Below are 24919 nucleotides of genomic sequence, written 5' to 3'. Positions count from 1 at the left end.
ACGAAGAACACAACATTATTATAAAACACTCCATCATCTATGCTCCTTGCTCAAAAATGGCTTATGAAAACTAACTCTGCGCCATCTTTCTTGAGGCAGACATATTTGTGCGTTTCTAATTATAATGTTTACTATTTACGATGCAGCAATTTAAACTTCAAATCATTCCTCGACTATTTTGGAAAGATCCCTTAGTTCGATTGGAAAATATGTCGAAAAGATTAGAGACAATCCCGGATGATGTTGAGAAATGTATGTGGAAACCTGACCTGGTGTTTTATAATTGCAAAGATTCATCGTTGTTCAACAATACCGTGCCCAATTCCGTTTCCAAATTATATCCAGATGGATTAATTTATAAATACAGCAGGTATGAAATGAGTTTTAGTAGAGTTATCTTTCAGTCTATTTTTCAAAGCGCTTAAAACGAACTACTTTGAACTCTTTTTGCTTCTTTCAACTATATTTCCGGATGTAGGTATCGAATAACAGTCTCTTGCCAATTGGATTTCACTAACTACCCTATGGATACTCAAGAATGTTCATTATACATAACTTTCTGTAGGTGAAAATTAATAAATTTACTATTTATTGAGTATACAGGGTGTATCTGATAAATCTGAAATAAATAAAGGGTGTATTCTTTGGGTCAAACAGAGTAGAAAATGTCAAAGAACATGGGGTCTATAATATTTAATTACGGAGATATGGGCTGCCAAACATTTGTCCCAACGTAGAGAAATATATCAGTTTGCCCATTTTGTTTAGATGTAATAAACAATTTCAATAGCTTTCAACCTAAGAGCGTAATTTAACCTTTTTCTAGCAAAAGTGTACTACTTAATAGATAGAAGTAACATTCGAATTAGTTTTACTTCACCAGAGTATGCAAATTTAATTCTACCCATTCAATATCAAACTTCAGCTAGAAAAAGGTTCAAGGCTTTAATTTACAGCAGATTTATCAGAAACACACTGTATAATTAAAACTTTTATTTGGGTTTAGTTTCGAGTCGAGACGAATTAGCAATTTTAAAGTGGGTGCACGATTCTAGTCACAAAAGAATCAATAAGTTCTTAAGTATCAAAACGAACAAACTTATTCAAGAAAAGCTTACACGTTTTGAAATGAGGAGTCTTACCGCTTTAACGATTGATCGATTCGACAAGTCTGGTAAGAAACTAAAATTTGTAAATTTCACCTACGATCATCAGGTAGGTTTCCTGCAGGTATTAATCATCAATCTTAGCTATCATGTATGATAATACTTGAAACGTAATGTGACCGAAAAACAAATAAAGCTACTAGAGCTTAACTCAAAAGGTTCTATTCGAAATTTCGTGCGCGCACAGAGGACGGGTGGGTAACGACGATGAGCCTTGGTTACCAAAGGGAACAATTTAAATTTCTTGATTTTCAGAGCGCCTACATACGCAATTTATTTTTTTATAGTTTAATTTTAAACTATTTTCTATTGTGTTTCCACAATTCTTATAGTTTCAAAATTTACTTTAAATTTCTCATTATAATGATCTAAATAAGCATCATGACTCTAGCCATTTTCCAATATCGCAATCACGTCGTCTACTTTTTCCATGATGTTCGTCATGCGCACGCGTACATAAAGTTATGATTAGGGCTATAATAGGTCCTTTTCATAGTCCCATTTCCCAAAAATAAACTGCTGCGCATCAAAAAGAAAAGAAAATATCGTTTCAGCTCTTTCAATCTTTTCTTATTTTTACACTGAATTTTTTATCGCTCTTTATTTCTCTAAATGGGTTCTTACCCTTAGGCTTTTTGAAATCTGTCATAATACGAACTAAAAATAGATTGATTACGAATAAATTTCTCTTTACAGTAAACACATCAACCCTCGAATGTCGCTTCAAATTCACGCGACACCCCGTAGCGGTCATCGTCAATACGTATCTCCCAAGTTTCCTAATTGTTTGGGTTTCCTACATTTCCTTTTATTTGGATGTCAAATCGATCCCGGGACGAGTGTCGCTGGGCGTTACCTCTTTCTTGACCGTATCGACTCAAATGGTTTCCGTTCGAACTTCCCTACCAAATGTCAATTACATTACAGCTATTGATGTTTGGTTGTTTGGATGTCTTACGCTTGTTGTTTTGTCACTTTTTCTATTCATAATATCCCATACATTATCAATTCGTCCCAAGTCGTCTTGCGAAACAAAGGTATTGCTATTTCTTTTCGTTTTAACCATTCACAAACTTTGATGACAATTTTGTTTACATAGGAAGACGTAAAACCACCAAATATTAAAGCTATTATAAGAACGAAAGTTGAAGATAAGAGAATGGAAGTTGTAGAGTATGAAGATAAGAAAATGGAGGTTGTAGAGGATGAAGATAAGAGAATGGAAGTTGAAGATAAAAGATCGAAAGATGAAGATAAAAGATCGAAAGATGAAGATAAAAGATCGAAAGATGAAGATAAAGAAATGGCTGAAAATTCTAACACCACAAAAGAAAAGAGTACACAATGTAATTTTAACGTGGATTCGGTTGCCAAGATTGTTTATCCCATTCTGGCTTTATCTTTCTTCAGTTCATACTGGTGTATTTTTATCAGGCTCACAACAAACTAAACTTGATACAATCGCTACTACCATACATTAACAGTTTTTTATCTAAACATGGTTCAGCATTGCAACCCAGACCACAGTTCATTTTTGTTGTTTCAAAGAACATAAGAGAAATTACATTATAGAAAATAATAACTTGAGACTACCAGCACACCAAAGTACGTAATTCATATCTGAGTAAAATATTCTTGGAAACTGCTCTTTTGATAAAACATATTAGGAGTTTAAAGGGAGTAGAAGGGAGTTTGGACTGTCCCTTTACTGGAATGTCATTCGGTAATTTGGACGAGCTATTTGGACCTCTTTAAAATCATCCCAATCATTCAAAACCCTCTATTTTGCAGTTGGAAATGGAAAGTGGCGAGTTTAAAAAAAACGCTTAGTAAAAACTTTATTAAAACAACAACATAAGATAAGTTTTTAATCAATTGTATCAGATCAATAATTTGCGGCTTGTTGTTGAAACAAGACGTCGCGAGAGAGAAAGTTTTTAATTGCGGCGACTGTACAACATTTGACAAAGAAAAGAAAGTGACCGCCGTCGTCAAATATGTCAACTAAACCGGTAATTTTACCAAATATCGGCGTGAATTACCGATTTATATAATACCGTAATTTTACAATGAAAAATTATCAATCAGTTTCAAATTTTGGCTCACAGAGGCAAAACGTTTTTTAATAAAACTGAGTGTACTTGACTGCCAAAGACAATAATAATTTGCCTATTTTTGTCCAATTTTTCCTCAATTACCCATTATTTGACGTGGTTTATAGCACCACCTAAACTATGTGTGAAGTTCTGAAAATTCAGTGTGGTTTTATAGACGTTATACAAGTGAAAAATTCAAATAAATCACCGACAGAATGGCAATTTTATTTTTCCCAAAATTTGAATATACTCCCTTCAATGGAATATATGCATACGTTTGTATCCAAGTACTGGTGTTATGTTTTGGCTAGCAACGCTTTCATTGATCGCTTAGCAGTACAATCGCGTGAAGTTTTATACCCCTACACAAATGCAACAGAAAAGAGAGAAAAAAATTCATAAAACCTAACGATCTTAACCAGCGGTCATAACAAAAGCTCTAGCTAGGTCTTACAGTTAACCAGTTAGTCGCTATAATAATGAAAAAGATCTAAAAAAATAGTATAACATCAGGTTGAGATTGTACTGTGCCAATAAAATGGATTATAACGGATTCAACCATGTGGGCCTACATTCAACAGGTAAATCTCTCATTTATTTTGCGACTACCTTTCGGTTTTGATAATTTCATATTCTTGAAAATATGAAAGTACACCGTTTGACTGGGTGATGAAGTCTAAACGGTATCGCTTTCAGCTTTCGGGTGAAAAAGGATTCCTGGCGACAGGAATCTGCATGCTCCATAGAGAGACATAACTCTAGCAACAGGGCGCCATATCGGTGTCGTTTTCTTCAAATGGTCTCACAAACAAAGCTTATTTAAAGTGACAGTAAAGTAGAAATCGGTGGGAGAATAAAAAATATTTACAACACGTCACAGGCATCACGTGACGCCAAGATACAGACTCTACATGGAGTGGGATTGGAAACCTTGTCCTGGTTTTTCGGGAGATTGCAGCGCCAATTCCTGGAAGTGGTAGTTTTCGAAATTAAACGAACTAAGTTTCTTTGAACCATGGCTTTCCTGAGTCAGGTACCTATGGCGTATTTCAAATAATTTTACCCACAAATCGATGGCTTCATTAGTCTCTTCAAAAAAAACAACAGCTATTTTACCAAATTGGAATCTCATTTATATTCTACTCAAAAGAAGTTACGTTTCGAAGCAAAATTAAATACGCCACTATCCCTTTAAGTTAAGGTGCCAAAGAGCGTGGGCTCTTTCCAAAACATATCCCATTCCAAATGGCTTGGAATTTAAACGACTGGCGGCTTTGACGTAACGCAAACCGTCATTAAACGTGAGATGAATTACCTATCACTGTACTTGTTTTGTTTAACTTTTTTCGGAGTTAGTACATCTACACTGAATAGAACAGGATCGAAAACGTTAACGCCTTAAGCGACTGTTTAGCATTGCGCGTAATTAAAATTATGATGTCGCGAGAGTAAGAGTTAAGTCAGAAGCTTTGGGAAAGGATCATAAATCTTCTACAGTATGTCGAAATAGACTAGAACGTTAGAACATCATTTCAAACCTGCTGCGGATAACGCTAATACACGCGGTTAACGGTTGTACTTGATCAGTCGAAAATACGTATATCTGTAGGTGCATCGAGTCGAGGTCTAAAACACTTACCTGTTGAAAGTAAAAACAGTACTTTGTCGAAGGCAGTACAACCTTCAATTGCAGCTCGATTGGGACTAACTTTATTATTATTCAGGTAAAACTTTTTAATCTAAAGTATTAGTGTTAAATAAAAAGGTATTCGTTTAATCCAAGACGTAAAAAATTAACGATAAGTGTGAAGCTAATCGTATGATTGAAGCCCCAGATATTTAAATATTTTTTCTTTTAAACATTTAAAGTAATATTCCTGCTTCGTTTTTTAGGATTAGGATTTTAAATAAAAAGGGTTAATTCAACCCTTTTTTACTATTATCTTAACTGTATTTAACTTAAATTCTATCAACGGAATTTAAAATAATTGAGACTCGAGTTAACTTATGCAAAGATAAATATTAATCGTTTCCAAATTATTGGTTAATAAACAGGTATTGATTGCATAATAATATAATCGCTGCTCTATATATTTGGTAATTTTAATCTCGATGATTGGAAGGACTAGTTTACTTAATTGGTAAATAAAGCAATTTTAAACCTGAAAAACGGAGGTCGAATCAATAGGCCTATATGAAATTGGGTGGGATAAAAAACAATATAGGTTATTAGGGATAACCTCTATGTTAAAACATGGTGCAGGTGCAAAACCAAAAATTCCGGTTAATATACGTGACCCTTCAGTTAGAACTGTTGATTGTCTATTAATAATTACACAATAGGAGCGCAGGTGTTAAATGTCAACTCACACTAAACAAAACAGTAAATTAGACAATAAACTTAGTTCACATCTCATGAGACACGTTTAAACCTAGTGAACTATGACATATATGTTTCAAATAAAAAGCAAAATTAATTACCATTTAACTCTTCAGAATTTAACGTTTAAATTACAAAATCAGTAATGCTTTTTAGAGTTCTGTAATTAAAAAATTATAAATCGATTAAAAAGCCGGTGCCCCAAATTAGAGGCGTAATTCCAATTCAATTTGAAATTTAATAAAAAAAAAACAGCTTCATAAGTTACGGTATTTCGTTGATTTCATTAAACTGTCGGATAACGTTTTTCTTGTTGATTGCGTAAACATCATCGATCAGGTTTTGATTTTAGCAACCTTTTTCAACAGGAATATTTGGTTTTTCCTTATGTAAATTTTTTTAGTTTCACCCATATATTAAATGAGAAACTAATGAAATTATAGAAATCATTCAAAGTCACAAATTAAACTAAATTGTAGAAAACCAGAAAAAATTCTGGAAAATAACCAAATTCATAAGTAAACCACATAAAATTCTTGAAATGGATCCATATAACCAAAACAACTTCCAACTTTAGAAATATGAATGAAAACCACTTTCAATACTTGTCATATGAACCAAAAATTTCAAGTCTTGCAATCTTACCTAAAACAAATGGGAAATTTAGAAATATAATTCAAAACAATTTTCAAACCTTGTCATATGATCCAAAACATATTTCAATTATTTTCATATGATCCAAAACATATTTCAACTCTTTTCAGTTTTCATATGATCCAGAACATATTTCAACTCTTTTCATATGATCCAAAACATATTTCAACTCTTTTCATATGATCCAAAACATATTTCAATTATTTTCATATGACCCAGAACATATTTCAACTCTTTTCATATGACCCAGAACATATTTCAACTCTTTTCATATGACCCAGAACATACATATTTCAACTCTTTTCATATGACCCAGAACATACATATTTCAACTCTTTTCATATGATCCAGAACATATTCATTGAAATATGAACCAAAAACCACTTCCAAGTCTTGAAATATGAACAAAAAACCACTTCCAAGTCTTGAAATATGAACAAAATACCACTTCCAAGTCTTGAAATATGAACAAAATACCACTTCCAAGTCTTGAAATATGAACAAAATACCACTTCCAAGTCTTGAAATATGAACCAAAAACCACTTCCAAGTCTTGAAATATGAACAAAAAACCACTTCCAAGTCTTGAAATATGAACAAAAAACCACTTCCAAGTCTTGAAATATGAACAAAATACCACTTCCAAGTCTTGAAATATGAACAAAATACCACTTCCAAGTCTTGAAATATGAACAAAATACCACTTCCAAGTCTTGGAATATGAACAAAATACCACTTCCAAGTCTTAAAATATGAACAAAATACCACTTCCAAGTCTTGAAATATGAACAAAATACCACTTCCAAGTCTTGAAATATGAACAAAATACCACTTCCAAGTCTTGAAATATGAACAAAAAACCACTTCCAAGTCTTGAAATATGAACAAAATACCACTTCCAAGTCTTGAAATATGAACAGAAAACCACTTCCAAGTCTTGAAATATGAACAAAAAACCACTTCCAAGTCTTGAAATATGAACAAAATACCACTTCCAAGTCTTGAAATATGAACAAAAAACCATTTCCAAGTTTTGAATTATGAACAGAAAACCACTTCCAAGTCTTGAAATATGAACAAAATACCACTTCCAAGTCTTAAAATATGAACAAAAAACCATTTCCAAGTTTTGAATTATGAACAGAAAACCACTTCCAAGTTTTGAATTATGAACAAAAAACCACTAAAAAGTTTTAAATTATGATCAAAAAAAAATTCCAAGTCTTGAAATATGAACAAAAACAACTTCCAAGTTTAGAATTATGAATAAAAACAACTTCCAAGTTTTGAATTATGAACAAAAACAACTTCCAAGCCTTGAATTATGAATCAAACCATTTTTCAAATTTTGACATATGAATAAAACCATTTTCCAACTCTTGACATATGAATCCAACCATTTTCCAACTCTTGACATATGAATCCAACCATTTTCCGAATTTTGACATATGAATAAAACCATTTTTAAACTCTTGACACATGAATAAAACCACTTTCCAACTCTTGCAACATGAAAAAAATACCACTTTCCAACTCTTGCAACCTGAAAAAAAGACCACTTTCCAACTCTTGCAACCTGAAAAAAGACCACTTTCCAACTCTTGACATATGAATCCAACCATTTTCCAACTCTTGACATATGAATCCAACCATTTTCCGAATCTTGACATATGAATCAAACCATTTTTAAACTCTTGACACATGAATAAAACCACTTTCCAACTCTTGTAATATGAAAAAAAGACCACTTTCCAGCTCTTGTAATGTGAAAAAAAGACCACTTTCCAGCTCTTGCAACATGAAAAAAATACCACTTTCCAGCTCTTGCAACATGAAAAAAAGACCACTTTCCAGCTCTTGCAACATGAAAAAAAGACCACTTTCCAACTCTTGCAACATGAAAAAAAGACCACTTTCCAACTCTTGCAACATGAAAAAAAGACCACTTTCCAACTCTTGCAACATGAAAAAAAGACCACTTTCCAACTGTTGCAACATGAAAAAAAGACCACTTTCCAATTCTTGACATATGAATAAATCCAATTTCCAACTCTTGACATATGAGTTAAAATAATTTCTAACCACGTAAAATTCTTGAAAATGAAATGAACGAAGTTGTAGTTTAAATCATTGAACACCACAACCTATTTGAAAACAAATCTCTCCTTGAAAATTTTTAAAACCACATATAAGTCTTGAAATCATTGAAAACCATGGCAAAATCATTGAAGACGAAATTCGTGAAATTAATCAAAACCACAATAAGTTCTCGAAATCAATTAAACAAGAATTTCAAATCATTCATTTCAAATTTTTAATTGTCCATAAAATCCTTGAAAAACAGTTCAAAATTATTTCTTGTGAATCGTGAATCTTCTATTATGTGCGAAATCAACTTGTTTCAAATCCTGAATATTTCAACTTCATTAATTTTACAGTATCTTCAGTATCTCGGCATAGTTTATATTAAGCGACAATTGTTTCGACCCACGACATCCGGTGATTAAAGAGTTACGGAGCAACTCTTAATACTATCGCTTCCAGCTGTTACTACACACTTCTTTTGCTAAGCGCCGGTTTACATCTAAACGGGAAATGAACCACCCAAAAAATTACGAGGACATTTTAATTTATTAAAACACTTCAGGCGATTACAGGTTTTTAGTTTAGGAAATAAAAGCATTTCGATTATTTAATCGCGGATTCATCTCAAAGAACGTTGTGTTTAAGACTGATAGCCTAAATTGAGTAATTTTCACTCCGATTCTGTGATAAAATACAGTAAGTACTTTTAAGCGTTTCGAGTGTGAAAGCTATTTTATTGAAACCGTGTTTTTATATTTTACATTTTCATTTAAAACATTTTATTTCAAAATTTAATCAAAAAACGTTTTTGAAAAAAATACAGAATTTGTTCTGGAAAAATTTCCAACTTTATTTAAAATATTTGAAATTGAACAAATTTAATTTAAACAAAATAAATTTTGAAAAAACTACGGAATTTGAACTGGAAAAATTTCAAACTTTATTTAAGACATTTAAAACTGAACAAAATTTTAATTTAAACAAAATAAATTTTGAAAAAACTACGGAATTTGACCTGGAAAAATTTCAAACTTTATTTAAGACATTTAAAACTGAACAAAATCTAATTAAAACAAAATAAATTTTGAAAAAACTACGGAATTTTATTTGGAAAAATTTCCAACTTTATTTAAGATATTTAAAACTGAAAAAAATTTTAATTTAAACAAAATAAATTTTGAAAAAACTACGGAATTTGTGCTGGAAAATCGTAAGTTTATTTTTAAACATCAATTTTTAACAAAAATTTAATTCAATGATAAAAGAAAAACCCAGGAATATCTTTCATAAAAAATTTAATTATGAATTTAACCTCGTTCCAATTTAATCTAAAATACAATACAAGTTAAATATAGTTGATAATTTCGATGTTCATTTGATAAAAAAAATATCTGTTGCAGTGTTTTAATATCCCCGTTCTTTGCACAAATCGTTATTTTGCTTTTCGGGGTAAATATTTTCAACGAAAACCAATTTTTTCTGCATTCAAAATTACTCCTTCAAGGTAGGCTTCTACTAAAATTGCAATCAAATTTCCACTTAAATTTAAAAAAAATTAAACTTCATTGTTCGGTTTTTAATATATACAAATAGTTCTATTAAGCACATTTAAATCAATGCTTTGTACAATATTTTCTTAAATGAAGCACTTGCAAATTTTTATTTTTCGTCTATTCTTCATATGCTTGTAGCAAGCAGTTTTAATGCAATTAAGCAATTTCGCTGTTGAATATATTCTTAAATGAAGCATTTAGAAATTTTAATTTATTCCTCCATTCTTCGGGCATTCAAATATTTCTTAGCAGGCACATTTTTACTCTGTGAAATTGTTTATTATTTTCTATAACGAACCACTTACATCTGGTTCACAAACTAAATTATTGCAGTAGTTCATTATATTTTTTTTTAATTCATTGCCGAAACTAAATTGAGACAAATGTAACACTGACTCTCTTAGTTTTAAAGGTCACACCTTTACTTCGATAAGAGTTGGAACACTGTCAAAAATGTTTATTTTCGTCACGTAACAAGCGGAGGTTTAAAACTTCAAGATGAAAAGGAGCTAGATGTTTAATAATGAATTCAAGTTTAAGGTATTTGTATAATTGATCGCTTATAAAGGTGAATGTATTATACAAAAATCAGAGAAGAACGTTTTAAGCTCAAAGGTGTATAGAAATTAGTACTCTACGGAGGTGTAGCTCTTGGTACTAGAGCTAGAATAGCGTGTTCCCTGTGCTACGGTCGTGAAGGTAATCATATGCAGAAGGGGTCGACACTATTCTGAAGTAAAGGGGGGGGGTTTCATATTACGCGGCACGGCAAGCTTGAATGAAGTATACTTTTTGTTTTAGCTATGAATGTTTGCTAACGTTGCACCTTTTCATTTCAGGTTCCGAAATTTTAATCCGGCTACGAAGCGTAAACGAGAATGTAACCGTGTAAAGAAGGCAACCTGTAACGTAATTCTAACAGTACAACTTGAAAACTCGTAAAATGGCGTCCAATCCATCTCCAGCGGCTTCCTTAGTTCTTACAACTCCGAAGGTTCAAATTGTGCGACTACGAACAGCAGAAAAACCAAATCTTAACGACAGTGCTGTGATAATTAACGATCAAAGCCCAGTAAATTTCTTATGCAGAGACAAAGCAATTTTTCCAGCAGCAGGAATAATCTTAGCAATTTTCTCAAGTTTTTCCTTCAGTATCGCCATTTTTTTGGTGAAAGTGGTAAAGTCGGCGGACCCGGTTTTATTCGTAATATACCGCGGATATTTTCAGTTATTCTTGTTTACGGCGGTAGCAGTTTACAAGGGACACTCGTTACGAAATTTGTTAGACAGGCGATCGGTGTTTTGTCTGTTTTTAACGGGAGTTTTTGGATCTATTCAACAAGTGACAAGTTATTACGCGATTAAGTTTATTCCAGTGGCTGATGGTACTGCAGTACTTCTCAGTGCCCCAGTGTTTGTTAGTATTTTCGCGTGTGTTCTTCTCAAAGAAAAATGTGGCTTGTTTCAGGTAAATAACACTATTTTACCTCAGTAATCTACCTGGTAAATTACCAATGAAATTTTTTTCAATGATATCTGTTATTCTGAAACCTAAAAAGGTCTGAATTTTTGTTGGTTTACTTAGTAAAAAAAATTAAAAATAGTATCAAAGCTATAATTTGACACCTCTAGCTACGAGAGTGGGGACATTTGCGACCTTCAAACTTGCTCGTCTATTATAATTGATTAATCAAACACCATTTGAAAGTGCACTATTATTTTTGATTATATCAAATATTGCACAATTTTCCTGAGAGTTATTTAAATGTCACGACATGTATAAAGAATTCGTGTGAGGAAATTTGTTTTCACTTTACATGATAGGCAACTCCCTATCTCCGACTACAGTTTATTCTGTACATACTCTGTTACAAAATCGATTGTCAGCACGAGCAATGCTAGACCTACTACACGTATTTGAAACTAAGGTCTAGAGGTCCGTGCACCCGAGCTAAAAAACTCGCGAATATTTTAAATCCTGAAGATCCTGAAGTTTTTTGTCTCTTGACAGCACGTACAAAGCTAAGTTACATAGAGGTCTAGCATTGCTCGTGCTGACAACCGATGTTGTAACAGAGAATGTGCAGAATAAGCCGTCGTCCGAGATAGGGAGTTGCCTATCCTATAGCGTGAAAACAGATGTCCTCACGCACATTCTTTATCCATGGGCACGATATCTCATCAAGAATCTATCAGGGCTTAGGGTGGATGTCCCTTTGCGGATAAAGCTTAGTTTGGTTTGGTTTATATATTTTATTTGGCAACAGATAGCTGATCCAACAAAATTGACAATGTATTAAAACTTTCAATTATCTAAATTCCAGATAGTCACCGTCCTTCTAGCTTTGATTGGAGTGTTTCTAGTATGCCGTCCATCATTCATATTTGGAGCCGACGACCACGCGGACAAGAGAGATAATGGAGACCGAATAATTGGTTTTGGTTTAATCGGCTTAGGGTGTATTCTAATGGCCGCTATGTACATATCTCTTAGGTAAATGATTTTGCATAATTCAAGGTTTTAACGAATTATTTTTAATTAAAGCATGGAATCAACTAAAGAACTTCTTTGAAATAAATCATGGAATAAACTAAAGAAATTCTTTGAAATAAATCATGTTCCTATCTAAAAAACCTTTGAATTAAAACATGTGAATATCTAAGGAAATCATTTGAATAAATCATGTGATTATCTAAGGAAATCCTTTGAATAGATCATGTGATTATCTAAGGAAATCCTTTGACTTGAGTCATGTGATTTGCTAAAGAAACCCTTTGAATTAAATTATGGGATTTGCCAAATGTGATATGTTAAGAAAATAATTTGAATAGAGTCAGGTGATTTGCTAATGAAATCCTTTGAATTGGGTTGGGTGATTTGCTAAAGAAATCCTTTGAATAGAGCCAGGTGATTTGCTAAGGAAATCCTTTGAATAGAGTCAGGTGATTTGCTAAGGAAAGAAAACCCTTTGAATTGAGTCAGGTGATTTGCTAAGGAAATCCTTCGAATTGAGTCAGGTGATTTGCTAAGGAAATCCTTTGAATTCAGTCAGGTGATTTGCTAAGGAAATCCTTTGAATTCAGTCAGGTGATTTGCTAAGGAAATCCTTTGAATTGAGTCAGGTGATTTGCTAAGGAAATCCTTTGAATTCAGTCAGGTGATTTGCTAAGGAAATCCTTTGAATTCAGTCAGGTGATTTGCTAAGGAAATCCTTTGAATTCAGTCAGGTGATTTGCTAAGGAAATCCTTTGAATTGAGTCAGGTGATTTGCTAAGGAAATCCTTTGAATTGAGTCAGGTGATTTGCTAAGGAAATCCTTTGAATTGAGTCAGGTGATTTGCTAAAGAAATCCTTTGAATTGAGTCACGTGATTTGCAAAGTGGGAAATTATCCTTTATATTTCCATTGCCTATGAACGATGGCTTATTCTAAAAAGTTTTCTTTTTTTTAAATTCTGAAAATTTCAGGAAGGCGGCCCACGTTCCATTTGCAATAACCAACGCAGTTCTCGCAGTGTTCTCCATAATCGTTGGAATATGCTTTTCATTAATCACGGGGAATGGCCTTAGGCAACCGAATTGCGGATGGGATTCAATTTTTGTCGTGTCAAGTGCAGTTTTGGGAACAATGGGAATGCTTATGTTTGTTCTCGCTACTCAGGTAATATATATTTCATACTTATTACAGATTTAGTTTCATTAGAAAAAATAAGTTAGCGAGAGAATTTTGAACAATCCTGTAATGTTTTATGCTTATGTTAGAAACGAGTCGGTCTTAATAACATAACACTTGGATTTAATTAATACTCATAAACTACGCGTTACAGTAAACACAACCCTGCATCAGCTTATACTACGCAGTAATCTTTTATATCGGTTTTGTCGTCTGCTACAAGATGGGTCAGGGTTGGACATAAGAATTCTACATTCCTCTTTTCTTATGAAAAATAAAGGTCTAGGACCTAGGTGATAATAGTAATAGTAAACACTGGTAAAGAAACATATTATACAGTGGTAAAGAAACATTATACAGGTGGAAAACTACACACGTTACATGTCTTCTATAAGCCGCTTGGGCACCGAACGGGTTTGACGCAAGTTGTATCGCGGGGTCCCTTGTACTGAAGGGAGAAGAAGCTGGTCGGTTGTGGGTTGAGGATGGGCGCTTGCTGGTGAGTCCAGAGCTGGAGCGTCGCAAACGTCGCTACTTGCGCTTGGCGATGGTGACGATGGGAGAGGAATGTACGAAACGGGTGTTTGAGGTATACGTTTGTAGAACGAGGTGTTTCTGGTCAGGCTATGACCGTTTCTTTCAGCTGTTACCGACGATCCGCGGATTGAAGTAATACTGTACGGGTCGGGATTGAAGTGTGGTGATAGTTTATGGGTGCGGTGTGTTTTGACAAGTACTTTATCGCCAACTTGAAGGGTGCTTGGTTTTACATTGCTTCGTTGATCATGGTAACGCTTCATGGTAGCTTTGGCTGCAGCGTCTCTTGTAACTATGTCGGTGAGAGACGGATCCGTTGATGTAGTGGTTTGATTCGTTGAAGGAAGTTTACTTCTAATGGATCGGCCAAACAGGCGTTCTGATGGTGGAGTGCCTGTGGTACAATGAGGTGTAATGCGATAGCTGAAGAGAAAGTGTTGAAGCTGGTCTTGCCAACGTGTACCCTGCACTTCTGCAATGCGAAGTGTCTTGTTCAAAGAGGCCATAAAGCGTTCTACGTTGCCATTTGCTTGTGGCCAAAGAGGCGTGACCTTTTGGTGCTTTATGCCTAAGTTTGATAGGTATTCAGTAAACCCATAGGAACTAAATGGTGGACCGTTGTCCGACTTGATAACTGTGGGTAGGCCAAAGATTGAGAAGATGTGGTCAAAAACCCTGACGTTGGCTTCTAGTGAGGTAGATGTTACAATCTCGGCAATTGGAAATCTGGAGTATTCATCCATGATGACCAGTAGGTAATGACCGTTTTTAAATGGTCCAATATGATCTACCGCTAAATGTGACCAAGGTTCATCTGGTAAAGGCGTCATCTTCAGTGGTTCCTTAGTGTACTGAGGTGTTACGGTTAAGCAGGGTAGGCACGACTTCAAGACTTGTTCGACCATAGAATCCATCTTGGGAAACCAGACTTTGGTTCTAAGTAGTTGTTTGGTTTTTGCTAAACCCAGGTGACCTTCATGGGCTATGGATATAACCTGTTGTTGAAGAGTCGGTGGTACGTATATCCTATGTTCCTTTAGGATGACGTTATCATAGACAGTCAGTTGATTCCTAACTTGCTTCAGAGCTCGAATAGCTTCGATATCAACCGCCGTGTTCTTAGGTTTCTGGTCCCATTGGTTTTTGATTAGGCATTGAATGGCATATTGTGTCGTTTGATCATTCTTGGATTCTTTGACAACTTCCTCGTAAGTGATGGCTTTCGGGATTGCTTGTTGGAGAATCATACAGATGTGCTCTTCCGTCGCAGGCGAGAGACATTTCATACCGGTTGCAGGAAGCGGGTGTCTGGACAGATAGTCCGCCGGATTGAGCTTACCTGGCTGGTATTCGAGAGTTAGATCATACGGTGAGAGCCTTAAATTCCAGCGCTCGATTCTGGCAGAGGTTTTGGCCTGGGGTTTGCCAAGGAGCGTTAGGAGCGGAAGGTGGTCGGTAACCACTCTAAACGGTGCTCCATGTAGGTACAAGTGAAAATGCTCACATGCCCACACAACAGCCAATGCTTCTCGTTCCGTCTGGGAATAACGGGTTTCCACGTCGGTAAGCGCTTTACTGCCAAATGATATGATGGAGTGTTGACCATGTTTGTCTATCTGTGACAAAATGCCTCCTAGACCGGTGGGGCTGGCATCGACGTGCACCACAGTGTCCTTGAGCGGATCGAAATACGATAAAACTGTCTCACGCGAAAGGTGTGCTTTTAGAGAGTGTATAGCCGTATTCTGCGCCTCCGTCCACAGCCATGTTGCATTCTTTTTAGTTAAAGCGCGCAATGGTTCCGTTACATCTGAGAAGTTTGGTATAAACCTTCCGCAATATGTAGCAAGGCCAATAAGACTTCTTATCTCATCGGGGGTGGTTGGATTTTTGATGGTTCGTAATGCGTCAATTTTGTTTGGATGTACGCTCACACCTGACTGAGTAAAGACGTGACCATAAAATTCGAGCGTGGTTTGGTTAAACTCGCATTTTGAGCGATTTAAGGTGACGTTGTTCTCTTCGAGTCGTTTTAGAACTTTTTCCAGAGCTTGATCGTGATCAATTTGACTTTTCCCAAATACTAACAGGTCATCAGTCACATTTAGGGAACCCTCGATATCCTGGATCAAACATCTGATCAGATGGTGGAATACCTCCGCAGCTGAGCTTATGCCGAAACTCAGTCGCTTATAGCGGTATAGACCTTTGTGGGTGCTAAAGGTCGTAATCGGTCTTGAGTCTTCGTCTAATTCGACCTGGTGATATCCCTTGTTTAGATCTAGCTTAGAGAAGACTGTAGCCCCATTGAGCTTGTGAATAACATCGTCAATGGTGGGCATGACGTGTCGCTCTCGTATTATGGCGGTGTTGGGTAGTCGCATGTCGACGCAGAGTCGTACTTTCTTCTTCGTTGTCTTCACTGGCTCTACTTTAGCAATATTTTTATCCTTGACAACTAACACGATTGGTGAGACCCAAGGAGTAGGACCAGTGACAGGTTCTATAATGTCATCGCTGATTAATTGACGTAGTTCATCTTCGAGAGATTCTCTTAGGTGGAAAGGAATGCGTCTGTGAGGTTGCGCTATCGGTCGAATGGATTCATCTATGGCTAGTTTTATTTTGACATCTTTAAGTTTCCCAATGCCACTGAACAGATTTGGGTATTTGGTGATTATTTCTTGACCTTGGAGAAGATGTACATGTTCAAGAGGTGTGCGAGTGTTAGGAACTAGGTTTAAATCTTGCAAGGTCTGATATCCAATTATAGATGGCGATACTTCGGTACGAGCCTTGACAATGTAGAAGATGGCAGTGGTTTTACGTGAATCAGTGGATACTTCAGTTCTAACGCGACCCAACAGTTGTAAAGGTACATTAGATCCGTAGGGATAAATTCGCAAACTTGTCGGTTCGAGGTGGGGTTGCTTCTCAAGAGAACGGTAGGTGTCTTGGTTTAGGATGTTGACACTAGCCCCTGTATCCAGCACAAGCGTGACAGGAGTGGTACCAATTTGGATATTGATACGTGGTAGAGAATCCGAACTGGGTAGTAGTTCTGATGAACCCTCTTGATTGACAAGAGTGAAGATAAAGTCCGATGATTGGTCGTCGAGTTGCTGATTGGGTTGCTGATTGGATTCCCTGTTGGATGATTGTAGAGAATGAACTCGATGTTTATTCTTTGGTCGTTGGTTGGTTTTTTTTGGTGTTGCCTGAGGGTTTGGCAGGTTCGGTCCGACATACTGAACTGAAGTGATTCATTCTGCCACAGTTATTACATGTTTTGCCTTTAGCTGGGCATGGACGGTTCGAAAGGTGAGGATAAGTTCCTCCGCAAAGTCCACATTTTGCATGGTTGGTGTTAGACTTCTGACTACAGGTGGTAGAGGATTGTTTACCTTGTGAAGAGGCTTGGTTGCGAACGAAGAAGGCTGATTCCTTAGGTTTGGCAGTCGGTACTTGACTAGAGTGTTCAATGGATGAAGCATGACTTTCAGAGATTTCCATCATTCGTGCTTTTTGGAGTAATTGCGCGAGATCCATGGTAGGATCCTGTAACGCCTTTCTTCGCAAACTCTTCGATGTACAGGTTTGTACGATATGCCGTTTTATTTCCAGGTCCAAATCGGCAAAGGTGCAATAGGTTGCTATCGAGCGTAGACGGATGTGATATTCGTCGATTGTTTCTCGGTCTTGCTGTGTCGCCTCACGAAATTTGAAAATTTCATAATCGACATTTTGTTTTGGAGCGAAGTATGTGGTGAGAAGATTCTTAGCTTCCTCGTAGTCTTTGGTGGCGTCATTTCCCGGCAATGCGTAAAAAATATCTTGGACAGACTCACCCACACAGTGCAGTAACAATGCTTTCTGACGAATTACATCTTTGATCCCAGATGCAACCAGATAGTTCTCAAACTTGTTACACCACTTCCTCCAAGCAGCATTTAGGTTTTCTGGGTCAGCACGCAAGTCGAATGGAAGAATCAATGGCAAGGATAGAGCCATGGTAGGTGATGTACCGGTCAGTACAAAGAAATCGTTCCACTCTTCCCGAAGCCTTGGTCAAGGCGTTAGCCAGAAATTGATAATCAGGGAAAAAGAGTAGCTCCGTAACTACCTTATATACCCACGAGAGAGAAAAACCGCTCCGTCGCCATTGTAATGTTTTATGCTTATGTTAGAAACGAGTCGGTCTTAATAACATAACACTTGGATTTAATTAATACTCATAAACTACGCGTTACAGTAAACACAACCCTGCATCAGCTTATACTACGCAGTAATCTTTTATATCGGTTTTGTCGTCTGCTACAAGATGGGTCAGGGTTGGACATAAGAATTCTACAAATCCCATTTGTTTTTCTTTTTTATGCAAAAAGTCCAAATATTTTAGCAAAAATATTACGCATAGAAATAAATTTTTAAGCGTTCACCTTCCATTTCAAATCTTACATGTTTACCAAACGAATCCTAGAGCTATTTCGGAAGCCCCACTCGGAGCCCACTAATGCAATTTGCCCATAGAAACAGTACCAAACATGGCCGCCCTCTGTATCGAAGGCCAAACAAAGTTTTACCTATTTATTTGCTTAGTTAATAGCGCAGCATAGATTCTGCCTAAACACGTTGATTTCCGATTGCATATTTGCAGACGTGTAGCGTTAAACAAACTTACAATAAAATACATACTAAAATAATTTCTGACCAAGGCTTAAATATATACATTTCGCATTCGCAGTGATAAATTTTAACATAGACTGAAAAATAATATAAAACCAATGGTAAAAGCTTACAATACAACGCAAATTTACACTCAATTATTATAATAATTACCTCGCCTTATAACTAATTACTGTAACATACCTTTATATGTGAAGATGGTTTTCTGCAAAATCATCTATCAATCGCCGCTATGAACACAAAGCACGTTGAGTCACGTACTGTACTAACGGACGGTAGTAGAGTAGAGGTAGCGCCGATTCCCGCCGAAGCGGCCGGCCCGGACCAGCGTCCTGCTGTCCTCCTCACGATTCACGAAAAACACCAATTTGAATTTTGAAAGCAGACGCTTTTTTTCCAGAGGGCCGGAAATAAGCACAGGAGTCCTGTGCTTATTTCCTGTAACAGGACACTGGATATGGGCCAAAAAATTATAAAATGTCCCATAATTTTTCTAAAAACTACGGCGTTAGGCCTACCGGACATATTGACCAATAAATTATCTGAAGTTTTGATAGTTTGACTATGAAGATGCGACACTATTTTTGCATACTACAGTGGACAATGTCCTATATTTTTCTAGTCAAAGGGTGCGTCACTGGGCACATGCCCTATAAATAAGTTTCTTTATTTCCGGCCCTGTCTATGCTTGGAGCGTTGCTTGCTTTTCTTTACGAACCTTGAGCTTGGAGGAGGTAAATTAGGTGGAGTGGTAATCAATATGTCAAAACAAGGCGAAGGCACAGGGCAAATGACTAGCTTAAAAATTGCCTGGTCCAGTTTGGTGCACGGGACCGCTAAGAAAATTCAAGGGTAACCGGAGTTAAGACATTATCTCCAAACTACTCCATCTCACCTCTTTCCTCCAATATCATACCGGTTTGAAAATACACACATGACGGTTTACCATGGAGTAGTATAATTCTCTTCGGATTACATTAAAAAGAAAATTTAAACTAGGGAATTTTATGTAAAATCTACCAAATTAGAACCTATTTAAGACTAAATTCTCATGAAAAATTTCATTAACAGCGTTTTCCGTTCGATATGCCTTGTTTTCTTCCACTATGCAGTAATATTTCATGATACCAGATTTATTTTAATACTGAATCATCGCACTTTATCATATCACTAGATTGAACACGCTGGACCCGTGAGTGTAGCCAGGACATCCGAGATAGTCTTCGCATTCTGTTGGCAAATGTCCCTTCTAGGTGATATTCCAAATTGGACTAGTCTAGTCGGAGCAACGGCCGTCGTTTCCTCCGTGGCCCTGATCGGTTTTCAGAAATGGGCCTCAAGTAACAAAGACCGTAAAACTCCATTCAAGAGTTGCTTACTCTCGTGTCACTTATGCCAAGACAACGAAAAAGACGAAGGTGAAGAAGCTGAAGAATTAAGATCTTTATAAACCTTTGACTTAATTTATTGTTATAAAAAGGCAGTGCCTTTTCTGAAGAAAACGAATGTACTAGTTTTATAAGCCAAAATTTTAAACTTTAAGAATAAAATATTATTGGTTACATTACTGAATATTTTATAATTGACTATAGGGGCTCATTTATTGTTAATTTTAGGTTCATGAACAGACAATTATTTTTGATTAGACAACGAGGTCAGTTCCATTGATGCTTGTCAAAGAAACAGTAATTGTGCCAGTGGTGTTAGTAGAAACAGTTGTTGTGTTGGTTAGGCCAAGTGTGTTGTTCAAAGGGCATAAAGTAGCTTGATCTAACAGAGGTTCGTATCGCGCAAATTCCTTTAACTTGAGGTAAAGCGCATTACCCGGACAAGTGGTGCATGCCACGTCACGATGAGCGTGTATACGATAATGTTTGATGTAGTCCTGAAATGACACACCAATCTCGATTATTTCTTCCTGTTAACCTATTAGACTACGAATTGATTCTTCGGGCAAATGTCCGGTCAGAGTATTTGGCCATTTCCGGGAATCAAAACTTACCCTTTTGTCGGCATATCTTATTAAAGCTCTAAACGCGGTCAGTTGCTTATCGTTCGGTCGAAAAACTGAAAAATCCCCAATGAAAGCGACTTGTAGAGACCGTTCATCATATGATGTATTGGTAAGTTTGCTGTAATGATGCCATCCTAGACCCACGTAGATTCGACCGTCTCCGCCAATCATAAAGTTATATCCAATATTTGGATACCCTAATACCCAAGTCGTCACCAATTACAATTCAGTCAGTGGATCGAAACATTCAACAGATTACCTAACACGTCAATATTTTTCGCCTCAACCTTTTTCAAAACATCAATGCATGCACTCATATTATAGCAATCTTCGAACGTGGTGTGATGTACGATAATTTTGTTGGTTTCAACAGCGCTACGAAGATGGACTCCCATGATTGGGCGGGAGCCCCATTCGTCTGTTGAAACTGTTGCCAAAAAGATTATATCTAAAAACACAAACCGTTTTAGAGTGTAATTTACAGTAATTAACTCTCAGTTGTTTAAACTCACTGCTACCACCGTTGCCCGAAATTCTATGCCCTCCGTGGTGCATTCTTCCAGAACCATGTATGTGAACTCCCTTGATCTTTGGTCCCTTGATGATCTTTTTCAATTTCTTAGCATTTTTATGAGCCTTGTGTGTCGCGTAAGCGCCAACAGCAGCTCCGACAATGGCGTTAGTTTTGGATGATCCCTTATTAGGTTTTGTTACAACAGGGTGACTGGATCCGAATGATGGAGGTTGTCCATAATTATGTGAGGAGTGCGAAGGCTGTACGGAGGGCATTCGGAAGTTTGGTGAGTTTGGTATTGGGTAGGAAGGCTGTACGGATGGACGCCCGAAATTTGGTGATGGGTATGAAGGTATGGCAGGAGGTTGACCGTAGTTGTAAGATGGGTATGAAGGTTGTCCATAGTTATGTGATGGGAGTGGTGGGGCAGAAGGTTGTCCGAAGTTGTGTGAAGGGAGTGGTGGGGCAGAAGGTTGTCCGAAGTTGCGTGAAGGGAGTGGTGGGGCAGAAGGTTGTCCGTAGTTGTGTGACGGGACAGAAGGTTGTCCGTAGTTGTAGGAAGGGTATGAAGGTTGAGCGGCGGGTCGCCCGTAGTTGTAAGAAGGCTGTGAAGGTGGAGCAGAAGGTTGTCCGTAGTTGTAGGAGGGCGCGCTTGGTCGGTACTGTTGTTTAGGGTAACTGGATCCACTCGAACTGCTAGACGATTTACTCGAACTGCTATACGATTTGCTCGAACTGCTGGATGACTTGCTTGAACTGCTAGATCTGCCACTACTACCACGACCTCCTTTGGCATCGCAGAGGGCTAAAATTTTACGTGTCACATTCAAGTTTTAGTTAACAAGAGCTAGCTTATCATAAATCTCAGTAATAGCACCAGAATGAGAAAATGACCTTAATTTCTACCCAGAAACCATTCTGAAAAACACTCATTTTGAATAAGCTGATGGCTTTACTGCTAATAATAACCCTCCCAATATTTATAGAATTCATTTCAGATTAAAATAAATAAATAAATGAATGAAAGAAAGAGAATTTACCGATAATCAATGATACGAAAAGTATCGTCTTGCCTATTTTTAACACCTTCATTTAGAAGCACACACCGACTGAATGTGCTCTAGAAATTGCAACTTTTTCGTTTTATTATAAACGTATTTAAACCTCAAGAAACGGATGCACTAATTAGTTTCAATGTAACCATCAACTAATTTTACTTCGGATTCCGATTGCGTAGTTAATACTTCCGTTTAGATAACATTATTAATTAGAATTAGTGCGAATAATTTCGAGATAATCAGATAAGAAAATTAATTTTCCGCTTCTTAAATTACTAAAAAAATATTTTCTCAAGTTCAGTCCTTGGAAAAGCTGTATTGAGAAACACCCTCGTTTTCACGGAATCATTAAGAGTTTTTCTTAAGGGCTTCACATCTTCTTCGTAATTTGAAGTTGCTTACAAAATTTTAATATAAGTTCAGCTAGCTAATTGGACCAAGTCATCTTGCGACTTATTGCCACTTATCTAACGCCTTTACAATGCATAGAGGGGTGGTGGCTAGCCCCTATGCCACAGCTAGCCTACAGCGCCCTATACTTGTGTAGGTTTCAAGAAATAAATCTAGAGCGTGCTCCAATATTCTAAGATAGAATTAATAGCAGTTGTGATGTTGGTACAAGAACAGATTAGATAGGTTACAAATGATTTTCCAAAGAATGCATTAATCTGTTTTTTGACAATTATTTCTGATGAAAAGAAAAGGGTAGAATTAAAAAAAGTAGGGGTAGCGCATGTAAGTTCGAAGATTACAATCGAATTAACAACGGTTATCTATGAAAAGGGGATCCACCTGTATCAGAAAGATTGAAAAAAATCCTTACATATTACAATGAATTTGGTAGATTATTGCTAAATTGATCACAAGCCTAATACGGGTGTAGTAGATGAAATTTTCTTTAATGACAAGTTGAAGGGAAAGTATTCTAAATCTTATTACTTGTATATTTTACTCAAACTTATGTTAAATCTGAATAATTAATGCTAACAAAAGACCATTACGATTATACGCAAATGTTTGTCTCAGTAGCACTTGATTACACAAGACAAATGCTCAGTTGCCTTTATACAGAAAAAGAAAACATCAGTAGTGAAACTACAGTAAAAGATATCTAGCGATGCAAGCACAAAGCAGGAAGTTTGCACAGCTACCGTTCAAGAATAATAGTCATAATGTTTAAAAAACGAAAAAGTTAATTAACTGAATAGAGAGCAGAGGTATAACTAAATGTATACAAAAGGTAGAGACACAAAAGTTCTATTCATTTGGCAAGATAATAAAGGTAAGAGAGGTATAAAAAAGCATCTTATTTAAAAACAATTAACAGAACGGGTTTATCATATTTTTTTAAGCACGTTTGTGAACTGTTGGTTTCAGAATGAGAATATGAAGACACCATGAATGTGAACGATACAAATTTGCGAAACTACAGAGCGTTGGACATAAAAGGTTTGGAATTCCAAGATAATCACACGGATTTTGATATTTCTGTTATTTGAACATATCGGGTTTGATTTTGAAGACAACATAATTACAGTGCAATGACAGTTAAGCTGATTGTCCGGATCTTGGTTCTAGTTATAAATGTGTCACTATTGTCAAACACACACGGACAGGTTGTTTATCAACAACCGCGTTATGTGCGGATTATTCGGCGTCCAGTTATCGTTCGGCGTCCAGCTGGCCCTCGTGGTATTACGTTGATACACACCTATCATGTTATTCCACCAGGAGCAATACCCGCTCAAAATCCGGCTCCTGCACCTGCCCCAGGACCGGCTCCTGCACCAGGTCCAGCACCGGCGCCTGCTCCAGCACCAGCCCCAGCGCCAGATCCAGCCCCTGCACCAGCGCCTGACCCAGCCCCGGCGCCTGATCCGGCACCCGCACCAGCTCCTGACCCAGCCCCGGCGCCTGATCCGGCACCCGCACCAGCTCCTGACCCAGCCCCGGCGCCTGATCCAGCACCCGCACCAGCTCCGGACCCAGCCCCGGCGCCTGATCCAGCCCCCGCACCAGCTCCTGATCCAGCCCCGGCGCCTGATCCAGCCCCTGCACCAGCTCCTGACCCAGCCCCGGCGCCTGATCCAGCCCCTGCACCAGCTCCTGACCCAGCCCCTGCACCAGCTCCTGACCCAGCCCCGGCGCCTGATCCAGCTCCTGACCCAGCCCCTGATCCAGCCCCTGCACCAGCTCCTGACCCAGCCCCTGCACCAGCTCCTGACCCAGCCCCGGCGCCTGATCCAGCCCCTGCACCAGCTCCTGACCCAGCCCCGGCGCCTGATCCAGCCCCTGCACCAGCTCCTGATCCAGCCCCTGCACCAGCTCCTGATCCAGCCCCGGCGCCTGATTCAGCCCCTGCACCAGCCCCGGCGCCTGATCCGGCACCAGCTCCTGATCCAGCCCCGGCGCCAGATCCGGCACCAGCACCAGCGCCAAATCCTTAAAACTAAATTCTAAAAACAAACACCGATTTTCCCAAATATATACTAGTATTTATAGC

At 37.3% G+C, this 24919-nt stretch overlaps 3 protein-coding genes across 3 annotated transcripts; 2 read left to right on the top strand and 1 right to left on the bottom strand.

Moving 5' to 3' along the window:
- The first annotated feature begins 251 nt into the window (after positions 1-251).
- On the top strand, positions 252-2921 carry LOC149709268 (gamma-aminobutyric acid receptor subunit pi-like). The gene is made up of 4 exons (XM_089864627.1): positions 252-370; positions 479-561; positions 1863-2203; positions 2266-2921. Exons 1-4 carry the CDS (start codon positions 255-257, stop codon positions 2614-2616), a joined length of 891 nt encoding a protein of 296 aa, XP_089720753.1. The 5' UTR covers positions 252-254; the 3' UTR covers positions 2617-2921.
- Positions 2922-2956: 35 nt separating this feature from the next.
- LOC149709267 (solute carrier family 35 member G1-like) lies at positions 2957-20386 on the top strand. Its single transcript, XM_089864625.1, has 5 exons — positions 2957-3843; positions 10774-11402; positions 12259-12428; positions 13403-13595; positions 20005-20386. Exons 2-5 carry the CDS (start codon positions 10878-10880, stop codon positions 20278-20280), a joined length of 1164 nt encoding a protein of 387 aa, XP_089720751.1. The 5' UTR covers positions 2957-3843; positions 10774-10877; the 3' UTR covers positions 20281-20386.
- Positions 20280-21697, bottom strand: LOC149709266 (peptidoglycan-recognition protein SC2-like). Its single transcript, XM_089864626.1, has 4 exons — positions 21357-21697; positions 21104-21292; positions 20833-21041; positions 20280-20715 (listed from the first exon to the last, which is right to left on the bottom strand). Exons 1-4 carry the CDS (start codon positions 21631-21633, stop codon positions 20473-20475), a joined length of 918 nt encoding a protein of 305 aa, XP_089720752.1. The 5' UTR covers positions 21634-21697; the 3' UTR covers positions 20280-20472.
- Positions 21698-24919: the final 3222 nt, after the last annotated feature.

The sequence above is a fragment of the Phalangium opilio genome, unplaced genomic scaffold (assembly GCF_054372755.1).
Source record: "Phalangium opilio isolate 3A_F unplaced genomic scaffold, DU_Popi_V2 ptg000013l_1, whole genome shotgun sequence".
Classification (NCBI taxonomy): Eukaryota; Metazoa; Arthropoda; class Arachnida; order Opiliones; family Phalangiidae; genus Phalangium; species Phalangium opilio.
The sequence above is the reverse complement of the archived record's forward strand: the minus strand, read 5'-3'. Positions and strand labels throughout refer to the sequence as shown.

Coding starts and splice junctions, on each gene's coding strand:
- LOC149709268 (XM_089864627.1), top strand. CDS start 255: ATGTGGAAACCTGACCTGGTGTTTTATAATTGCAAAGATTCATCGTTG. Junction 562..1,862: donor TTCATTATACATAACTTTCT/GTAGGTGAAAAT, acceptor TTCTCTTTACAG/TAAACACATCAACCCTCGAA. Junction 2,204..2,265: donor AGTCGTCTTGCGAAACAAAG/GTATTGCTATTT, acceptor TTGTTTACATAG/GAAGACGTAAAACCACCAAA.
- LOC149709267 (XM_089864625.1), top strand. CDS start 10,878: ATGGCGTCCAATCCATCTCCAGCGGCTTCCTTAGTTCTTACAACTCCG. Junction 11,403..12,258: donor AAAAATGTGGCTTGTTTCAG/GTAAATAACACT, acceptor TCTAAATTCCAG/ATAGTCACCGTCCTTCTAGC. Junction 12,429..13,402: donor GCTATGTACATATCTCTTAG/GTAAATGATTTT, acceptor TGAAAATTTCAG/GAAGGCGGCCCACGTTCCAT.
- LOC149709266 (XM_089864626.1), bottom strand. CDS start 21,633: ATGCCCTCCGTACAGCCTTCGCACTCCTCACATAATTATGGACAACCT. Junction 21,042..21,103: donor GAAAAATATTGACGTGTTAG/GTAATCTGTTGA, acceptor CTTGGGTATTAG/GGTATCCAAATATTGGATAT. Junction 20,716..20,832: donor TAAGATATGCCGACAAAAGG/GTAAGTTTTGAT, acceptor GTGTCATTTCAG/GACTACATCAAACATTATCG.